General features: G+C 31.4%; 1 protein-coding gene across 1 annotated transcript; it reads left to right on the top strand.

Annotated features, from left to right (window-relative positions):
• Nucleotides 1–12,554: 12,554 nt before the first annotated feature.
• LOC143043792 (uncharacterized) lies at nt 12,555–22,489 on the top strand. The gene is made up of 7 exons (XM_076215972.1): nt 12,555–13,393; nt 15,524–15,704; nt 16,452–16,519; nt 17,287–18,077; nt 19,568–19,707; nt 20,906–21,096; nt 21,653–22,489. Exons 1-7 carry the CDS (start codon nt 12,940–12,942, stop codon nt 22,438–22,440), a joined length of 2,613 nt encoding a protein of 870 aa, XP_076072087.1. The 5' UTR covers nt 12,555–12,939; the 3' UTR covers nt 22,441–22,489.
• The last annotated feature ends 413 nt before the right edge of the window (nt 22,490–22,902 follow it).

Below are 22,902 nucleotides of genomic sequence, written 5' to 3'. Positions count from 1 at the left end.
GAACCTGAATTGTATTGTTATGAGTTACAATTTATGACAAAAATAAGCAAAGACCCATCGAAACAACATCTGATAAACAAATTTAATTATACTTTTAGATATTTGGATGATATTTTGGCTCTCAATAATGACGACTTCAGTATGTATATTAAAGAAATTTATCCTGTTGAACTTACTTTAAATAAAGCTAATACTAACAATGACCACTGCCTTTTCCTCGATCTTGATATCTATATCACTAACGGAAAGCTGAATACGAAAATTTATGATAAAAGAGATGAGTTTTCATTTCCTATCGTTAATTATCCATTTTTAGATGGTGATGTTCCCTTGTCACCATCTTACGGTGTTTATATATCTCAACTTGTACGATTCGCTCGTGTATGTAACAATGTTTTAGACTTTAACGAGAGAAATTTATGTATTACTGAAAAATTATTACACCAGGGTTTTTGATATCACAAACTGGTCAAAACATTAACTAAATGTTATCATCGGTATAAGGACATCATTCGTAAATATAGCTCAACATTCAGAATTCTTATACGTTCAGGTATTTCACATCCAATTTTTTATGGAAATATTCTTTATAAAGCACAAAGGTGTCAATATTCACCTCAGAAACTAACAAAACCTTTGAATAGACTTATTAAGAAGGGATATAGTTACGATACTGCTGTCAGGTCATTAAAGATTGCATATTTTGGCGTTAATATTGATTCACCTATAGGGTCTTTGCATCGGAACTAAACACATTTATTCAAAAAAACAGTTGTTGGCATGACACGGGTTATGTTCTTCTCATATATGTTATGATGGTATGATACTAAACCCCTAACGGGAAGGATTGTGCCTGATGTTCATATGATGACATCTTAATCTTTCAGTCAGTTTTATTGAAGTCTGGAGCTGGCATGTCAGTTAACGGCTAGTAGTCTGTTGTTATTTATGTATTATTGTCATTTTGTTTATTTTCTTTGGTTACATCTTCTGCCATCAGACTCAGACTTCTCTTGAACTGAATTTTAATGTGCGTATTGTTATGCGTTTACTTTTCTACATTGGCTAGAGGTATAGGGGGAGGGTTGAGATCTCACAAACATGCTTAACCCCGCCGCATTTTTGCGCCTGTCCCAAGTCAGGAGCCTCTAGCCTTTGTTAGTCTTGTATTATTTTAATTTTGGTTTCTTGTGTACAATTTGGAAATTAGTATGGCGTTCATTATCACTGAATTAGTATATATTCGTTTAGGGGCCAGCTGAAGGACGCCTCCGGGTGCGGGAATTTCTCACTACATTGATGAGCTGTTGGTGACCTTCTGCTGTTGTTTTTTTCTTTGGTCGGGTTGTTGTCTCTTTGACATATTCCCCATTTCCATTCTCAATTTTATTAACTATTTAACTATACAATGTGAAGAGGTCTCTCGTGCAAAACATGCCATTGTAGAAAGACAAAAATGGCAAAAATGAAGGACTACCTATTAAAAGACCAGACAGTTAAAATTATTTATTTGGCTTTTTAACTATTTCGATCTGAGCGTCACTGATGAGTCTTATGTAGACGAAACGCGCGTCTGGCGTATAAAATTATAATCCTGGTACTTTTGATAACTATGGATACGCGAAGTTTTAATGAGAAGATATAGAAATATACACAAAAACCAACGATTATTGATAGAGTTGTAATAAACTTAATAATGAATACCATATGTGTTCAAAGATTGAAAACTGAACTCATTTTTAAGAGATCCGGTTTAATGTTGTTGTTTTTTTTAATTTATCATATCAAAAATTGGTTACACGAATTCTGAAACATTTTTTTGTTTAGCTTAAAGTATATTTTTTTTAATCCGCAAACTGAACTTAACCAGTTGGTAACTTTATAAAGTTATCGTAAGATCTGCGAATATCAAACCAACGTACATCTAAAGTTGCATCATCATAACTATATAATTTGTTTTGTTTCATGTTTATACTTGTAATTCATATTTTCGTCCCATTATCCCCCAATCTAAAGATGAATCTTCAACAAAACGAGAAAATTCGGTAACCCGGAGGTGTTCCTCGTCTGGCCCATAAATAAAGTTGTGTACAAGTTCAGGAAAAATTGACGTCACACTAAACTCCGAAACATTTAAAGGAACTAAAATTAAAAAAAAACATACAAGAGTAATTAAGGCCAGAGGCTCCTGGCTTGGGACAGGTGCAAAAATGCGATGTGGTTCAACGTATTTTGTCAGATCTCAACCCTCCCCATATACATCTAGCCAATGAATATTAAAGAAACACATAGCAATACGGACAGCTAAACTCCATTTGATAGAAGTCCGAGACAGATGTCAGAATATGTAACAAAAGAAACTTAGCAAAATGGCAACGATACATACATTAACAATTCCTCCCGTTGTGGGTCTAGTATCATACTATCATAAAATTTATGACAATAACAAAACCGTATCATGACACCAACTGGTTTTAGAATAAATGTGTTTATTTTCAATGCATACACCCTATACGTAAATCAATATTAATACCAAAATAGGCAATCTGTAATGATCTGGGAACAGTATCGTAAATATACTCCTTTCGATTTAGTATATTTAAAGGTTTGATTAGCTTGTTTGGTAAATGCCGATATGTTTGTTATCTTAAAAGAATATTACCATAAATTATTGATGTGCACTAATTGAAGGTATAAAATATATGTATGTTGATATATATTTACGAATGCTGTAGTTGAATCGAAGATAAAATGTAGTAAATACAATGACTAGTTTGTGATATCGAAAACCCTGGTGTGATCATTTTCAAGAAGAACTGAGATTTCTATCGTTGAAATAAAAAACATCGTTAGAAACACAAGCGAATCAAAAATGCTGAGACATATAAACACCATAAAATAGTGATAAGAGAAAGTCAACATGTAAAATTTGATACTTAACAATAGGAAATGAATAGCTTTTGGTATTGGGATTCTCACTAGAGATGGATATATATCAAAGGAACGGCAGTGTTCATTGCTTGTATAAGCTTTACTTGAAATCAGTTCAACAGGATAAATCTTTTTAGTTTACATACTGACTTCGTCATTATTGAGAGCTAATATATTATCTAAATATCTAAACTATATCAACAATTTGAACTCCATTCAACAACGCGTAGGAGCATTTTCCATAACAGTAATTTAGAAAAAAAGCAAAAACGACTGTAAAAACAAATACATTTAGATTTTCTGTACACTTTCAAATCTTATTTAAATAACTAAATTACGGTTTATTAAAAAACAAGTATACCGCTGTTATAAAAGTACTATACACAGAAAGAACCACAAATGTATGCACAAACATGTATACTACATCATACAGAAGTTTGTCTTTTCAGATTACCATGTACATGATGTAATTGTCGCGGATTTTAAATATCGTTGTGTACATGTAGCTTTAACGATATCGTCTATAGATTGAAGAAAGAAGCTGTCAAAAATGTGTTAGAACCTTAAACTACACAGCCATGCAATTCCAATGTGTCTTAAAAAATTTATGGATCACTGATTTTATCACCTGTGGATTATTGGCACATGCCATTAGATTCAATATTCAAAAACAGAAACTATCAATTTACGCTAAGAGTTCTATAGGTAATGAACTTATATTGTTTACATTAAAAGTTCAATCATATGGTTTAATAATTATAGTATAAAAACTGTCCCGTCATGGTATAAGTGCAGTTTTAGGTTAAGATGCACCATTCTTTGAAGTTATATTGTTTGATCATTGCAAAGCTAAGGAAATATGGGCATGTCCATGTTTATTAAACCAAAAACTCACGAGAATATTTAAAACAAGCCCAAAATAATTATTTAGTTGAAGAGGAAAGTATCAAAAGATAACCAAATCAATCATCTCACATACTTGTTTTCGGCGTTGAGCGTTCCAGATGAAGGTAAATCTAGAAATGTATGTTGGACGTATGAAATTCATAAAATGCTTATCACCTGCTTGTCTGCTTACATGTACAAGTTCTTAATTTTCGATTAAATTTTTTAATTATTTGTTTTCAGTGATAAAATAAAAACAATTACCACACAGATTATATTCAGGATGAGGACTACCATGGTAACGCGATTATAATTTAAGTGTAGAACACAATTGTTAACGGCCTAATTTATGTACAAAAAATGTCTGGGTATTCAATATATGTTTGCAAGCCAGACATTGTTTGTTTACCAATCCCGTGTATGTGCAGTTTCTATTGTAAATACCAATATAACATGTATAACCTATGTCATTTTTTTGAAATTCAAGCCCTAATTTACTTGAGTGAACATCAAATTTTTCTGACTGCTATGATAGATCCGGACATCGGGAATAGTGTTAAGTGGATTGTTGGGGAAGATTGTCGAAAATCCTAGAACGATTTATTGGAATAAATGGAAGAGTTATTTTCAATAAAACTACAAGAATTCGATCATCAACAGAAGGAGAAATCAGAGCTACAAATGAATCGATTACGAAATGAACATTCGATGAATGATGACCACAAGTTTCAAAGAAAGTCTGGTGAAGACCAATTCAAATTCATTCGCAAGCTTAGCGTTATTTTGAAGGGATCCAAGTGCCAGTTTAGCCAAGCAGAAAATAGCAGAAGGTATAAACCTTATTCGCTACAGACAGAAGTTGGTTAAAATTGCCGATTCGTCCGAGATGGGATTAAAAGCTAAGAAGAAAAGACCAACGCCGTATAGCAGGCCAACTTCAACAGCAACTTCTAGTGGAAATGACAGAAATAAAAAAGCAAGTGTGAGGCCTGGAATTTGCTGCAACCTCTTCAAGCCTGTTTGCTGGAAAGGAGTAAGTCCGGTAATGACCGATTTTGGCCTCAAATTTCAAGTTCATCTGACGAATGATTTTGACCACTTTTTAAACAGTAAAGTGTCTATTTTATTTGAATCAATTAGTTTATGTGAAAGATTTTAACTGATTTAGTCATAAAAAACGCACCGATTCAAGCTTAAATATGAAAAATCTATCAAATATGCCGAAAAATGTCACTTTTCAGATGTTTTTTGTCAAAAATGAAAGTGGCCGCATCCGTATTCATTCTCAACCTTTATATATGTTATGCATTATCATAAAATATAACTTACATTTCAATATTAAGGATGAACACGAATGCGGCCAATTTTGTTTTACACATAAACCGTCTTAAATTTAACTAAAATGATAGAATTGTTAAGATGTCAGTAATTTAGCATGACTAAATGGTGCTGGTACCCGATATGTGTGCATTGTATTGAAAAAAAGAGCCCATATTTATGTAGCAGAAGCATTTTACTGTCTTATAAATAACTAAAAGATTACATTTTAACATTTTTGTAAAACTACTATATTTTTGGGCCAAAAAGACGTCTTACTAGACCTACTCCTTTGCATGTCCAGAGAAAAAACGAAAGTTAAGTACTAATGTATTTAATGTTAATAAATTAAGTAGCATTTACTCAGATTTACTGCATGATTATTATGTTCAGGTGAATACGAATCACTTAACTGATAAGTCTTTTAAAAATGCCATAAATGATGATAGTATTTGTTTACCCGAACATGAAGGTAACGAACATGTGTCTAGCCAGGTAACGATAGCCTCAAGTTAAATCACACCTGTATGTAAATTGAAAAAAATCAATACACAAATGGAGATATATAGACATAATCACATATACTTTAAGAGTTATAGAAAATGGTTTCGGTATTCAATTTAAAAGAGGAACGAAATATATCCGAGGGAGAATCAAGCTCTTGGATAGAAAATAAACTGACAACGCCATGGCTAAAAATAAAAAGACAAACATACACATAATAGTACAGAAGACACAACATAGAAAACTTAAGACTAAGCAACACAAAAAAACACCACTAAAAACTTGGGGTATTCTCGGGTGCTCCGGAAGAGTAAGCAGATCCTGCTTCACAAGTTGCACCCGTCGTGTTTCTTATATTATTGCAAATCCGGTATATAGTCTAATTCGGTAGGTCACATTAAAGAACAACCAGATAATTTTATATTGAAAAATAATAAATCTGCTAGGCATAAAGGGGAATTCGTTATTGGTGAGATTTTAAAATTGACAGAAAAAGGTTGCATTTCAGAAGTTAACGATATGCCTTTTGTGGTTAACCCTTAAACGGTAGCTTTCAATATATCAAATAAGCCCCCGTTTAGTTTTGGATTGTAGGCATATCAACGAACGTATACACCAGTTTAGGTTTAAATTTGAAGACGGTGCACTTGCAAGAGAATTGTTTGAAAAATGATTTTTTTTTAGATATGACCTTTAAAGTGCATTTCACCATCTGGAAATATTAGAGAAACATTGAACTTATTTTGGTTTAAATGGGGATTTAAATGGTATAACAAAGTACTTTGTATTTAATGTTCTTCCTTTTGGTCTAGCCAGTGCAGGTCATATTTTTACAAAAGTTCGTAAGGAAGTGATACAATACTGGAGAAATCAGGGTTTGAAGATAATAGTGTACCTTGATGATGGTCTTGGAGGAGCAAATGATTTTCAATCAGGTGAAAGAACTAGCTTGTATATAAATTCTAGTTTGTCTGAAGTTTTTTAATAGCTGAAGACAAATGTGTTTGGTATCCACAGCAAAATATGACCTGGATAGGTTTAGTTTGGGACATAAAGTTTTCAGTGAACGTATAGAAAGATTGGTTGATGTTATCAGTAATACTTTATGTTGTCGGAAAAGGTAAAATTTTGCACAGTGCAAAATTTGTTTTTGAAAATGTTGTCCAGATTATATCAATGCAAGCTGTTTGAGGTAATTTGGTAAGGCTTAGCTCTAGAGAATTATATAACTATATACTGTTCAGGTCAAGTTGGAAGTCACTCGTTGTTCTGATATCTTCGGCTGTTGAGGAACTCAGATACTGGTTAAATTCAGTAATGCAGTTAAATAAGAAAGGCAATGATCTGCATGAGTCAGATGTATGTAATTTGGAGGCGTTCACTGATGCCTCAGAAGTAGGTTTTGGGGGTTATATTGTGCCCGTAGTTGATAGCATATGTGCTTAGTCGGCCTGTGATTCGTTAGAAATTCTGACTGACTGTGGTCTAGAATTACCAGGTACCAGTTTGAATACTGTAGTAGGTAGTTGGACAGTATTGGAAAGTGATAAAAGTTCAACATGGCGCAAGCTTGAAGCAGTTAGCAGAACAGCGAAAAGTTAGTGCAGATGTTTAGATAACTATTGTTTCAAATTGAATACAGACAATAAGATTGTATAGTCAAAAATGATAGCAATAATCGGAACTTCAAATTTATTGATTGTGAGCTAAATTATGTATGTTCAGAGAACAATATAAATCTAACCACTTTGGATTCCAAGAGAACAAAATACAATTGCTGATGGTCTGAGTAGATATTCAGATTGCGACGACTGCAGTATTAAAGAATCTGTGTTTCAAATGTTAGATAAGTTAAGGAGTAGACATACAATAGACATATTTTCTACAGATTACAACGCTTAATGTTCGAGATTTAATTCTAAGTGCTGGTGTAAGAAAACAGAAGCAATAGATGCGTTCTCACAAACTGGTTTGGTGAAAACAATTGGTTAGTACACCCACCGAATGTAGTTTGTAAGGTTATAAGAAAACTGTGTAGTTATGTGGAAAATTGGACACTGGTAGTTTCATTGTTGTATTCTTCACCTTATTGGTTGCATGATATTTTTGGAAATTTGAAACATTTCATAACAGACAAGCATCATAAAATGAACATTAGCCCTGTCATTCTCGGAAGGGAAAGGGAAAATAATGGTGTATTTGGGAAACATGAAATTTTCATTGATTGCATTTCAGATCAGATTTGATTGATGTTATTCTGTATTTTTGTACAGGGTTAAAGCTTGGACGGTATGTACATGTAACAGACGCCGTGGAGGATAGTGATATTGGAGAGTATCATCCTTTACATGATTTAGTGGATACTTTTCGTCAAGACTGCTTCATTCAATAAGAGACAGTACTGTTAGAAAATATAACTATGCTTTTAAAAAATGGAAAACATTTTCTCATTAACAAAATTTGATGTATTTGCCAGCATCGCCTATTCATGTTTCTTTGTAATTAGTGCATTTGCTTGATTCAGGTGCTACATACAGTACAATCAATAGTGTTTTTATTCTATTGAATAGGCTCATGACATTTCAGGTCAGTTAGATCCTACAGAGAATGCTTTTGTAAAAAATATAGTTGAATCGGCTAAACGTACTGCTGAAACTCCAGATGTAAAGAAAGATCCTGTGTCCAATGATAATTTGAATGATAATTTGATAAGTTAATGTTCTATTTTTCAAGGGTCAAATGAATTAATAGTAGTTAGGAATCCGGCTATGATTTTAATGAGTTATAGCGCTTTTCTTAGATTTAGCAATCTAAATTGTACCGACATTATTTTTAAAGATAACAATCTAATTGTAAAGATTAAAAAGAGCTAAACTGACCAATATTTAGCCGGAGATTAAGTTTTAGTTTTTAAAGGTTAATCAATGGTTTGTCAATTTGACATGTTATTAAAGTATATTGGTATGGCGCATTAATATATTTTTTCGGACAAGTATTTGTTTCGTCCATTGTACAACTCTAAGAAAGAGTCTGGTTTCATTCAGGTTTTAAAAAAACGATGAGCTATAGCACAGTTAGAGAATGCATACTGAGGCGTTTCAAATCAGTTGCTCCAGAGTTAAATATTGGTTGGCACTCTTTGAGGTCTGGTGGTGCCACTGCGGAGGCTAATTCTGACGCTAACGAAAGGTACTGGAAGCGCCGTGATAGATTGAAAAGCGATTCTATTAAATATGGCTATGTGGATGATTCTATTGAAAACAGATTAATAGTATCGAAGAAATAAGGTTTACATGTATGACTTATGAATCGTAAGTTTGGTGATGGGTATTATTTTTTGTTTAATTTGAAATTAATTTGTACATACTGTCTAGCTATCTTTGTTGTTTTCTATATGCAAGCAGCAAGCTAGTCGACAAACATACGTTTGTGTTTTAGTTGATTATTGGTAGAAGTGGCGCTATGTTAAGAACATAAGGTAAAGAGAAGACTTCCTATTTTCCATGGCACTTAACGGGAATTAATTGTCTACTTAAGTAGTATTTCGAATAGTTATCAAAGGTACCAGGATTATAATTAAGTACGTAAGACGCGCGTTTCGTCTACATCAGACTCACCAGTGACGCTCATATCAAAATATTTATAAATCCAAACAAGAACAAAGTTGAAAAGAATTGATGATCCAAAATTAAAAAACAAACGGTAATCTATGCCTGGAATAAGAAAATCCTTATTTTTTTGGAAAAATTAAAAGTTTTGTAAATAGGAAATTTATAAATATGACCACATTATTGATATTCATGTCAACACCGAAGTGTTGACTACTGGGCTGGTGATACCCTCGGGGACGAAACGTCCACCAGCAGTGGCATCGACCAAGTGATGTAAATAGTTATCAAAGGTACCAGGATTATAATTTAGTACGCCAGACGCGCGTTTCGTCTACATAAGACTCATCAGTGACGCTCATATCAAAGGCTTATGATTTTTTTGTGCGGGAAAAATTATTGTGGTAAATGATAGGTATATATATATAATCATTTCTAGCCCTGCATTACTTGAGTGAACATCAATTTTTTTAACATTAAGGAACGTTTTGTTTTTTTAAATATTTTGTAAATATAAGTATGTTCAAATTAGCATTTCAGTTTCAACTTTTTGTGATATATAGGTCGTATGGCTATACAAATGTAATCGGATTTGTTTATTCAGACTCATTCCTGTCTTCAAATTATTTTCACATAGCCGCAGTCTTTTGACTTAGCATATATTTTGAGCATATATTTTGCATTTAAATGTTGTCTTTAATGTGTTTTGAACATTCTAATATCAAGTGTGGTCCAGCAATAGCAATTGAGGTTTTGTCTGGCATTGACGAAAGGACACAGGTTTCTCAAAGTAGTTTTTCCTTGTCGGCCACGAAACAATTAGATAAAAGTAGAAGATATTAGAAGTCATTATGATTGCCACAAATTTTAATGTGGATTGATGTGACATGTTTGTGCATATTTGTTGAATAATAATACAATCGGCAGTTCAGAAAAATATGCAAGCAGCAAGCTAGTCGACAAACATACGTTTGTGCTTTAGTTGTCTATTGTTAGAAGTTGTGCTATGTTAAGTACATATGGTTTAGAGAAGACAGTTTATAAAGAGAAATAGTCGATTTGCGTAATGGTTTATATTTGAGGACAACGAAAATGTATGATACCTTGAATTGGTCACAAAAGGATTTGTAACATGTCTTAATTTTTACTACTTTCAACTTATAACCATGATAACTATCATGCTTTTAATGTTATTGAATATTGAAATTTTTAAATTTTTACAATGGTATAATCTATCTTATATTATCTAGATTTGTAACATGTTTTAATTTTTACTACTTTAAACGAATTACTATCATGCTTTTAATGTTGAAACTTTTATTATATCACACTTAGAAATTTTCATTTCGATCCGACTTCTAGCAGCCGGTTAGATATTTAATATCGAATATCGAATAACAAATAATGGACTATATTAGTTTAACTGGAACAGCGTCTTAAAGTCTGAAAGTTTTAACTTTTGTCTCTTCTGGTAGACACGGTCGATTACGACTAGATCACAATAGACTTAAGTCTTGCATATGGTGGAAAACTTAGAACAGCCATATCTTGATATTAATAAACCTAAAATGCTTTACAGGAATCGCTTTTTTCATATGAAACTAAACTGTATCGAAATGATAAATGTCACATTAGATACAGTGGTGTAATCTATATTGTCATAGTACAGCCATATCTTGATATGAATAAACCTAAAATGCTTTACAGGAATCGCTTTTTTTATATGAAACTAAACTGTATCGAAATGATAAATGTCACATTAGATACAGTGGTGTAATCTATATTGTCATAGTACAGCCATATCTTGATATGAATAAACCTAAAATGCTTTACAGGAATCGCTTTTTTTATATGAAACTAAACTGTATCGAAATGATAAATGTCACATTAGATACAGTGGTGTAATCTATATTGTCATAGTACAGCCATATCTTGATATGAATAAACCTAAAATGCTTTACAGGAATCGCGTTTTTCATATGAAACTAAACTGTATGGAAATGATAAATGTCACATTAGATACAGTGGTGTAATCTATATTGTCATATCATGAGAGGGATACTTACCCAACAAGTTCTCTGAAAATACACAAATCATACATATCGTAAAAAGGGAAAACGTTTGCATGAATATATCTTAAATCATTTCAATCATTTACATAAGAGACATATATTTAAAGTCGCAGAAAAATAAACACTCTGTTTACATTTGATCTTGATAGAAAGCTTTGTTTGACTACTTGGATATTGCTACATGATCATTATAGTAACTTTTTACAGCCAAGTCTTGACATTGAACATTTAACTGTATCAAAAAGAAAAATATCGCATTGAATACAATGGTATAATCTATCTTATATTATCTAGAGAGTGATACTTACGGAGGGTATGCTCTGAAAATACACCAACCATACATTACATGGACAATAATCAATTTTGTATTCTTATAATCATTTACATAAAAGGTATATATAAAAATTCAGAGAAAAAGAGCATACTCCTTACATGTGATATCAATAGAAAGATATGTTTGACTACTTGTATATTGCTTCATGATCATTATAGTAATTTATAACGGCCAAGTCTTGGCCTTGAATTTACAAACGAAAAACAATCATAAAGAATCGCATTTTAATTATGAAAATGTAAATTTACCAAAAAGATATATATCACAACAGATACAATAATAGAGTCTATAGTATCTTATAATTAGAGTTATGCTTACCCAGGGAGTTCTCTGGAAAGACACAAATCATACATGTCGTGAAATATAAAAGAAAAAACAAGGGCACGAACATTTTTGTAATCTATTAAACATTTACATAAAAGGTTAATTCTAAAAGTAAACAAAAAGAACACACTCTGTTACATGTGATAGAAATATATGTTTGACTATTTGTATATTGCTTCCTGATTACAACATAAACTTATTACAGGCAAGCTTTGACCTCGAATTTACAAACCCAAAACGCTCAACACGAACCGCGTGTTCAATTTAAAAAAAATTAACTGTATCAAAATGGTAAACATCATAATGATATAATCTCTATTGTATTATCCTGAAAGTGATACTTACCTAAGACATTCTCTGAAATACACAAATCGTACATATTGTGACAAAGAAAAACAAGAACTCACAAAAAATGTTTAATCCTTTTAACATTTACATAAATGTTACATATATTTAAAGTACTAAATAACATGTATAATATTATTTAATGGGCCCCATACATCCATGTTTCCTGTAATATTTAAAAGATATTTCCTTTCTTATCGAATTTTATTAATACCAAGTTATATTAGCACTTAAGGATGTTCGCTACTCATTATTTTGACACCGTTTGCGCACCGTAGTTGAGAACGAATGCCGTAATATATTTTTTATTTTTTATAAATTTAAAACAATGTATTTGACTCAAAGTTATCAGATATTATATCTTACCTTATTTTTAGTGAAATTTTGATTTTAAATCAATTTTAAATGTCAAATTAATCCAGAATATACGACAATAATATTTACGCGGTATTTCGCCTATTTCCGGCATTGTTTACATTGACATCAGACGACATCAGAAGACCCGTCAACAGATCGTTTACCAGTATATTTGAACATTTTTTAACCATTTTACATCAAACTTTTATATCTTATTTACTTTTAATATACATCGATGCTATTTTTATAAGATCATTATTCAATGGGGAGGTTTAGACACGGATTTTTGTCTTGTAAACAAAAACAGAAAATTGCGTCAATTAGGAAGGGTCAGAACATCAGACAAACGGCTCGAACAGTATTACTAGATCATGCATATACAACTTCATATCCATCGTCTTCATATAAACAACCAGACCTGTCAAATTTTATAAATGAGGAAGTCGTAGATGAAAACAATGTTAACATAACATCAGACGACAGCTGGAGAAATGGAAGAAGGGTCGTAGAACTTGGGGTATTGGCAGATCATCTCGCTGCGTGCAAACAATGTGGTCTTCCACTCTCTTTACAAAACTGTTTAAACATAACAACATGTGGCCTGGCTGCTGTCTTGAAAGTTTTATGTGTCAACCAAAGTTGTAAAAACATCAATGCCATACCAACAGGAAAACAGCACAACAGAATATGGGATGTAAATACAAAGTTAGCAACAGGTAAATGTAATCATCGCATCCCAGTGGCGGATCCAGAATTTTTCATAGATGGGGGCCCACTGACTGACATAAGAGGGGGCCCACTCCAGTCATGCTTCAGTATTTCCCTATATAAGCAACCAAATTTTTTCCCTAAAGCCGCCTCTGCATCCATTCAAAGATGTCTTACTTTATAAATTCTTTATAAGTTAAATAACAAACAAGTCTATAAATTGATAATAAGGCTGAAAGAAAAAATATGTGCGTTTCTTGTTCACCTGTAGCAATAATGTACATGCATGTGCAATCCTCTATTTTTTATCTCTCAAATATGTGTATTAAACATATAATATATTATGGATATTTTACACTAAGCATGTAGTGGCTGTTAAACTTCATATCTGATATCTCATCCTAATTTTCTCAATCATGTTTTTTTTTTCCTTAAAAAAATATTTTGATCCCATAAAGTCATGCCATATTTGACAAAAAAAATATTGTGGTCAAGAAGATGACAAAAAAAATATTCAGAATCTTGCTTTCCCCTAAATTAAAACCTTATACAGGTAACATATAGCAGGGGCGAATCCAACCATTTTAAACAGGAGGTGTTCCTAACCCAAGAGAAAAAAGGGGGGTGTGTTCCATGTACATGTCCCCATTCCAATGCATTGATCGTCCAAAAAAAGGGGGGTTCCAACCCCAGAACCCCCCTGGATCCGAGCCTGTGAGTGTGAAGTGTTAAACTTTGATAAAAATAATTTGATGGAAAACTTACAAATAAAAAATTATGTTTACACATTGTGTGGAAAAAAAATCTGACTAGAACAAACAGCCATAACCATGTAACCCCCTTTAAAGTGAATTAAATTGGTTTCTTCCCTAGAAAACTTTATACTGTAAATTCAGAAATTATTGTGAAAAAATGTGACTGAGTTGTAAATAATTTAAACTTGAATTTTGAAATATTTTACATGAATTTTTCTCAAAATCATGAAAATTTAAATACTGAAAATCTAAAATAACAAAATTGCAATAATGAATGTTCAAACTTCAAAGTAATTTCTGAATTTACAGTAGTTTAAATTATTTAAAACTTTAGTCTAAATGATAAGTACATTTCACACAATAAAATGACTTCAGATCTATACATGTACTTGTACATACATAAATATTGGCCTTCAGTCTCTGAGAGAACAGATTATAATTTTGCTACATTTAGCTGAAATTTTAATTAAAATTTACTTGATAAGTATCAAGCAAGCAGACTTACCACATGTAGTACAACGGTTGACCAACCTTGGGGGTTTAGTCAGACAATCATTTACATGTACAAAATGTAGATATGATGTAAAAAGAAGGCAAGTTAACCATTTATGAAAGCTTCACATTTGCTATTGGGTCTGTCTAACTCTTTATAAGTTCTATATAAATGTCCATGCACATGTATATGAATCATAATTTTAATTGCAAAAGTAACTACATGGACCATTGTTGGGAATTCCAGATATTTTCATCCTTCCACAAACATCTAATTTTAAATCTAAAAGGTTTAATAATACAAAGACACTTATAACCACACCACTTCTGACTGAGGTCACACACACAAATTATTGCGGTCAGAGTTTTAACTGTTAGATTTAAACCTTCCCCTTTTATATAAAAAAAAATTGGGTAATGAGTGGTATGATTGCAAATGGGACAACTCTCCACAAGAGACAAAATGACAAAGAAATTAACAACTTCAGGTCACTGTACGTCCTTCAACAATAAGCAAAGCCGGTACCTCTAAATAATAAACTATAACAGACCCTGAAATTACAAAGAGAAACTAATGTCCGAATTCATGCAGAAAAAAATGAACGGAAAACAAATTTATGATGAAGCACATATCAACAAACAACAACCACTGAATAACAGGCTCCTAATTACTTGGGACAGGCACATACATGTAAAAAATGTACTATTACATACAAAATATGTGGTGCGGTTAGACATGTTAGATACAAAATGTATGAAAAAGTGAAAAGATTATATAGGGTAAAACTAAGGCCCAACTTCAGGGTAGGCGGTTAGTCATCCCTTAGGGGGCTAGATTTATAACAAAAATCAACCTCCAGATTTAATAAATTTTGTTTTCTATTATTTTAGCATCAATTCATACTGGTCTTGGTGAAAGGCAAGTAAATGGTTTTCTATCCACATTAAATATACCTCCAGTTAGCCACAGAATGTTTGACCAACGACAAAATGAAATTGGAACAATTCTTGAAGAAATTGCAGAGAAATCGATGAAGGAATGGACAGAGAAAGAAAAGAGTATGACGAAAGAGTAAGTTAATAGAAATGATTTTGGAGTTTGAGGAATAGTAAATTTAGAAATTATTGAGCGCATTTATCTATTATTGCGATTTCATTATTTTAAACTAAAATATGATTTAAATTTTTGCAATGTTGATAAAAATCCTTTTTACATAGAAATAAATTATAATAAATTTCAAAATGTGAGTTTGAATTATTGCCATATACATGTATTACTAAACCTGTCGCAATTTTTTCGCAATAATAAAAACAATGCAATAATTTCAGAAATAGCAGTATAGCTATAGTACTTCAATTTTAATGAAAGAAATTATTTAGTCTTCTTATAAATATTGATTGAAATTCATATTGATTAGTGGTTCTTAATATCTTGTCGTTCATGCAGGTTTCACGCTTCATTGAAGACCCATTGGTGGCCTTAATTCGGCTGTTGTGTGCTCTATAGTAGGGTTGATGTCGCTTTGACACATTCCCCATTTCCATTCTCAATTTTAATTGTTTCCTGCATGCTTAATCAGGACAAGAGCAAGTTATACAAATTACAATACATCCAAATTTCAGGTATAAATCAATTTTTATAGTCAATTTAGAATTTGATAAAAAGGCATTTTTTAACATTACTTTAAAAATGGTGTACAAATAAAATAACATAATGTTTAGAAATTATTAAAAAGTATTATTTATAGTTTATACCAGCTGCTATAAAATGATATACAGGTATCCATGTGTTACTAATTTCCATTTTTTTTACTTAAAGATGTAGTGGAAACGACGACATAACCGTAGCAGTTGATGCAGGGTGGCAAAAAGAGGTAGTGGCAGATCGTATGATAGTCTCACAGGTAAGTTAAAGAAATTTTTATGTGTTTTATTACTTTGAACGACAAAACTTTATAAAAAGAAAACTAGACCTATAGTTGTTAATGTTTATGTCATTTTGGTCTTTTGTGGATAGTTGTCTCATTGGCAATCATACCACATCTTCCTTTTTATATAGACATAGATTTTTAAGCGATACACATATAACCAATTAAACATACACCGGGGAATTTTTTCTTAATACTACTCCACATGAAAATTTTCATACAAATAATTATGTCCGGTGTCTGACAGCTTAGGGGGTATTTAGTGTTATACATGTATATCCTTGTCCTTTGGTAAGAGTCGGCTGTACTGTAGACATCAGTCTGTCTGTTACATTGTCAGTCTATTTATATTTACTTATTCGTTTTATATTGTCTTATCAGGGCCTTTTATAGCTGACTATGCGGTATGGGCTTTGCCCATTGTTGAAGGCCGTACAGTGACCTATAGTTGTTAATGTCTCTGTCATTTTGGTCTTTTGTGGATAGTTGTGTAATTGGCAATCATACCACATCTTCTTTTTTTATATAAATCAAATGTTTTCAAATTTGAAAACAATTATTATGATTATAAAACATACACTTTAAGTTTGATTTTCAGTCTGATTCCCTGTAGGGTTTTTAAACAGGAGCCTTTATGTCCTTGATACAGTCTTCTTTTATTTTTATAAAATGTAAATGTATTCTCCAATTTGAATGAATTGATTTATTGTATGAATTATTGTACAGGTCATTGCTCAATGATTGGAACAAGAACAGGCATGATATTAGATTATAGTTTAAGATCAAGAACATGCAGAGTATGTGTGACAGCTAGAAGGATGAAAAAGATACCTAAAGTACATACTTGCAGAAAGAATTATAGTGGGAGTTCCAAAGCAATGGAAGCTGACATGGTGGTACAAATGGTAGCTGATGCAAGAATAAAAGGTACGAACATTATGACGATAGTTGGAGATGAGGATGCTACAACCATAGCCAGACTGAGAAATAAAGTAGACAAGTCAATAATAAAGCTTTCGGATAGTAATCATGTCAAGAAAACCCTAGGAAAGAGTCTTTTTGCTCTGAGAAATAAACATTCTCGCCTTACTACAAAGATCATTTACTATTTTATGAAATGTTTTAATTTCTTGGTTGCACAAGCTAGAGGAAGACCAGAAGAAATATCAAAGAATTTACCTGCACTATCTAAACACCCCTTTGGTGACCACACCAGTTGCGATCCCAGTTGGTGCCAGTCTTTTGAAGACTCTAGTATGAAATTTCGCTCTTTACCATATGGTAAACCTCTAAAAGACAAGCAACTGCAGGCCTCATTGAGCACATTATTCAGTAATTACATAACACAGTCTGAAAAGCTAGCTAAACTTGAGAGTACACAAGGCAATGAAAGCTTTAATAATACAGTGGCTTCAAAAGCACCAAAAAACAGACATTATGGTAGTTCTGGAAGTCTTGGCTATAGGGTTGCTGCAAGTGTCGTTCAAAAAAATAAAGGTCACAAGTACCTCGTAGATGTAAGCACAAAATTGAAAGCATATTTGAATTATTGTTAGTCTCCTAAACAAGCTTGAACACTGAATTTCATATGTTTCTTCTAAAATCATATGAATACATGTACATTGTAGCCATTTGGATCCACTGAAACTAGATTTATACATAAACCAGCTGTAGCAAACTATTTAGTAATAATAGTTTTCATATTTGAAAAGTAATTTGTCTAAATATTGAACACAAAATTAAGTATCTCTCCAGCTTAGAATTGTGCAATAGGAGATACATTGATTTATAGCCTACATAAAATTTCAATTAACTTGGACAAAGGGAGATAACTCTCAAATTTGTAATAATGTACAAACAGAATATTTATAGTTCAGATTTAAAGGTCATATATGTCCTGTAATCAAGTAAAACTGCCACTTTAGAATACATTTAAATGTATTAGTTTATCTCTATATATAGAGCTAAAACATATCTATATACTGTATGAATAAATGGGTATATAAAACAACTTATTTTCCAAATTGCATGATTCTTAGATGGGTCTGCTACTTCAAGTTTGACATAGAAAACAAAATCATCACAATTCATGTTTGTTTGGGAGACTCTTTATTTTCCTAACTTTTGACAGGACATACTATGGTATACATTTCTGTCTGTCTTTGTAAACTCAGTTTGAATTGCAGAATTGTTTTGGAACTAGTATGAGAATTAATACTAACTGAAACTAAAATTTCTCCTATAAAACCACAAAAATAAATCATTTCATGGATAATGGGGTACCATATTTACTTCTGGCCAATCTGTTTATTATGATTATGACATTTTATCATTATGTAATGTTGTTTTTTTTTTATTAATTGTTCACCTGTCAAAGGAAAGTTAGAGAGAAATAGGATAGCAATATTTTTTCTACTTTTAGTTTTTCTAAAGAATTTGATGAATGCTGGCACATTGTCTTGAACACTATATAACTTATTTAAAAGTTTGATAGAATGTTTACCAACTAAATAAACATGATAAAAGGAATTACATTTTGCTCCAATTTTTATTCCTTTCCTTTGACAAAATAAAACAAATTGACAATTTATATATTGATTGCCACATTGCATTTTTGATTATATATTCATACTTTTGTTCTTGTTATTTCTTATGATATTACATTACTATAAGTTCAAATTACTCATATCAGGCCAATGGCAATGGAGAATAAATTACATAACACGTAACAGAAAAACATATATTTTTATTAAAATAATTGTAATGTCATTAAAATCAGTATATATATATTGCTTTGTAATGGATAACAATATTGTCACACTAGAATAAAATAGTTTTTCAGTTCACAAATCAATGGGTGATAACTCTTTTCATGCCAGGTTAACTTAGTATATTAAATTCAGCAAAAAATATAAATATTTCACCTTTCATATAAAGTTGGAAGGAATTTACTTACTCATACTAATGAATGAACAAATATTTATTTATATATATAAATACATTACAGGCAAATAGAACAGCTGGTCTTTCACCTGGTGTTCACACATCCAAAGTTAGCGCGCTGAGAGATCTCCAGTACAAAAAGAGAAAGGCAATAGCGATTACAAAGAAGGCTAAACTGAGAAGATTAGAGTTGAAGACAGAACGGTAATTTGAAAGATGCATTTACATAATAGATTAAAATATAAAGAGCCTGTTCAATGTTTCTTTTTAAAAAGATATTGATATAGATGTTTATGAGACCTAAATCCCAAAAACAAAAGGAGTGCAAATCAGCCATCAGATAGATAACTTTAATAAACCAAATTACCCCCAAGAAGGGTATTTTGTAAGATAAATATATAATGAAGATATCTGTAAATTTGATGAAAATCCTAGTTGCTTTGAAATAGTTATGATTTTTTTAAAGACTTTTGTGGGAACTGCACATTCTATTTTATTTTTACCTATAATAGATTAATTAAATCCTTAAACTTCACAGCAATACTCAGCCAATAGTCTTAAGGTGGCTCGTGGGTACAAAAATTTTAGCAAAAAATTAAACCTTTATTTTTTCATTACAAATTTTATTTATTACACTATTAGTTGTTACTTTATGATATGGTACAAAAAACAACCCAAAAAAATTATTTGGTTTGGCCCCAGATGACTTTAAAAATTGAAAAAGCTCCAAATTATCTCCCTTTGGTGCAAAAATGACATTTTTTGGCCTTAAATTTGAAATATCGTTTTAAACTCATGGGTGACCTATATTTTTTATTAATGTTTTCAAATAAGCTGTACATAAACTAAATAATTGTAAAATTTAAGCGATTTCTTATATTAGGTTATTTTTTACTTTCGATATTTCTACTTTTTCTCCTATTAGTTCAACAGAAAAAAAGAACATTAACAAAAATGTATGCTTCTTCCAGAGGCAGATTTTAGCTTTAATGAACGGTGACCCCATTTTTTTATTTCATTTTTCTTTAAAGTATATGATAAAGTTCATTTATGAAAAAATATAGCGAAATCCTATATTAGAAAAAAAAATTCATTTATACCCAGGAGCCCCCTTAACTTCATAACTAGCTAGGATTCAGTAAGATCCATATATAACTGAAATAGCAGTATAATTTTATGAAAATCCAAGTTAATTTGAAAAAAATAGTAAACAAATTTAAAGTTGACTATCTAAATTAAGTCTGACTGAAAATTTTCTCACATTCTATACTACCTATTTATTAAATCCTCAAATTTTATTGCAATAAATCAAACTTCCAAACAACCTGGCATTCTTTAAGATCAATGTATAATTGAGAAACATGAAGAGTTTCATATTCATTGTTGAAAATGTTTTTTTCAGTAATCAAGATATATCAAGCTGTGAAGTGAGGGAAGGAATCAGTTACCAGTCAGGCATAGATATGGAAGAATCTAGATTGGATCCTGAAAACATAACAGAAATACCCCCTCCTAGAACTTCAAGAATAGAAGCCTCACCAAAGCATGATTCTGTTACAGAAATTTTCTTTGACATAGAAGCTACAGGACTAAGTATGTTATAATAAAAAAACATTTTTTTTCAATACATTTATTGTCCACGCCACAACGTGATGGAGAGACCTTTAAAGTGATGCTCCTTGTCTGTCTGTCGGTCAGTCAGTTACTTTATTAGGTCATTCAAATCTTGCAAAGCTGTTAGTCACCATATGTACTCGATCTTTTTACAAATGCCATTTATAATAATAATTTAACACAACTTATTGGAGATATTAGAGGCTGATGTTTTTGACAATTCTACACTATACTAACACTTTTTAAATCCAACTCTTCAGAGAGTTATGGAACTTGAATTTTTTTAGCTTTCAAGATCTACACTATATATGAATACAAAGTCTGCCATGTACCTTGAAATAAAAGAAATATGTGGATTTCTTGTGTAAAACCTTGTACATTATATGAACTAAATGTTATCACTACTCATTGCTATACATTTTGTGGAGAAATTGGTAAACTTATTTTAATACAGAACCTTTACAACCACTGATACATGTAATTCTTATGTGAACATCTAGGAACTGGAATAAGTTGTATTTATATTGCTTTTTAGGTAGATCATCCCATATCACACAATTAGCAGCAAAGAGTGCAGCAGAATCTTTTTCCAGATTTGTCCTACCCCAGCACCAAATAACACCAAAGGCGGCAGAGATTACTGGATTGACATTTGAGAATGGGCAGTTATTATCAAATGGAAATGTGTTGCCTGCTGTCCATATCAAAAAGTGCCTCAATGACTTTATTTCTTTTCTTGAAAAAACTAAGAACAATGTTTTAATTGGCCATAATGTTCAAACATATGACTGTGTGTTATTGTACACTTCACTACAAAAATGTAATTTGCTTGATAAATTCAAGTCAACTGTGATAGGCTTTATTGACACATTGCCATTATTTAAACTTTCTCATCCAGGTCTGAATTCTTATTCACAGACAAATTTGTTTGAAACATTTATGAGCAAATCATATGAAGCCCACAGGGCTGATGAAGATGTTGATGCACTATGCACACTTGTCAATAAGAAAATTGAATTAAATGTTCATTTTGAAAAAGTATATATACCAGAATGTGTCATATCAGACAAATTCAATTCTATGAAAGAATTGCATAAAAATTTGCCTTCTTTGAAGCTGTTGATTGATCGTAAGATACTTTCATTAGGAATGGCACGTATTATTGCCAGTAGTGGACTGTGCTTAGAGCACTTGAAGTTGGCCTTTTCTAGGAATGGTTGTAAAGGTATAAAAGATCTTTTCACAGAAAAGAGTGGTTCAGGTGTACGTGTTACAAAATCAGAAAAGATCATAAGACAGGTTTCAGATTTTTTGAAAGAATAATGTCATTTTCATGAACTTTTTGATGTTGTTTTGAATGTTTTTCAGTCCTTAGTTATATATTTTTAATGAAAAAGGTCTTTGTTGTACCTAGTATACAGTGATCTAGATTTAAAACAAATTTTTTGGTTAAAAAAGATAACAGTATTTGATAAATTGACATATATGTTATGAAAAATGTCTAAATTTAAATTTCCCGTAGTTTTTCATGGAATTTTGATTTTTTTTCAGCTCTAATTCAAAATTTTGCACATTGACCTATACTTTTCTATTAATAATATCTTAAAATAAAGTCTTGTGAATTATTTCTGAATTGTTTTGAAAATTTCTTGTTATTTTATAAAGGTTAAATCAAAGGTTTCATTTTGATGTCATTCTCTTTCCCGTACTTTTTTGTTTATTTTTTTATTACGGGAAAAACACATTGACTATATGCCTTGAATGCACAATTTTTGTAGAAATTGA

This window comes from Mytilus galloprovincialis, chromosome 8 (assembly GCF_965363235.1).
Source record: "Mytilus galloprovincialis chromosome 8, xbMytGall1.hap1.1, whole genome shotgun sequence".
NCBI classification, from domain to species: Eukaryota; Metazoa; Mollusca; class Bivalvia; order Mytilida; family Mytilidae; genus Mytilus; species Mytilus galloprovincialis.
The sequence above is the reverse complement of the archived record's forward strand: the minus strand, read 5'-3'. Positions and strand labels throughout refer to the sequence as shown.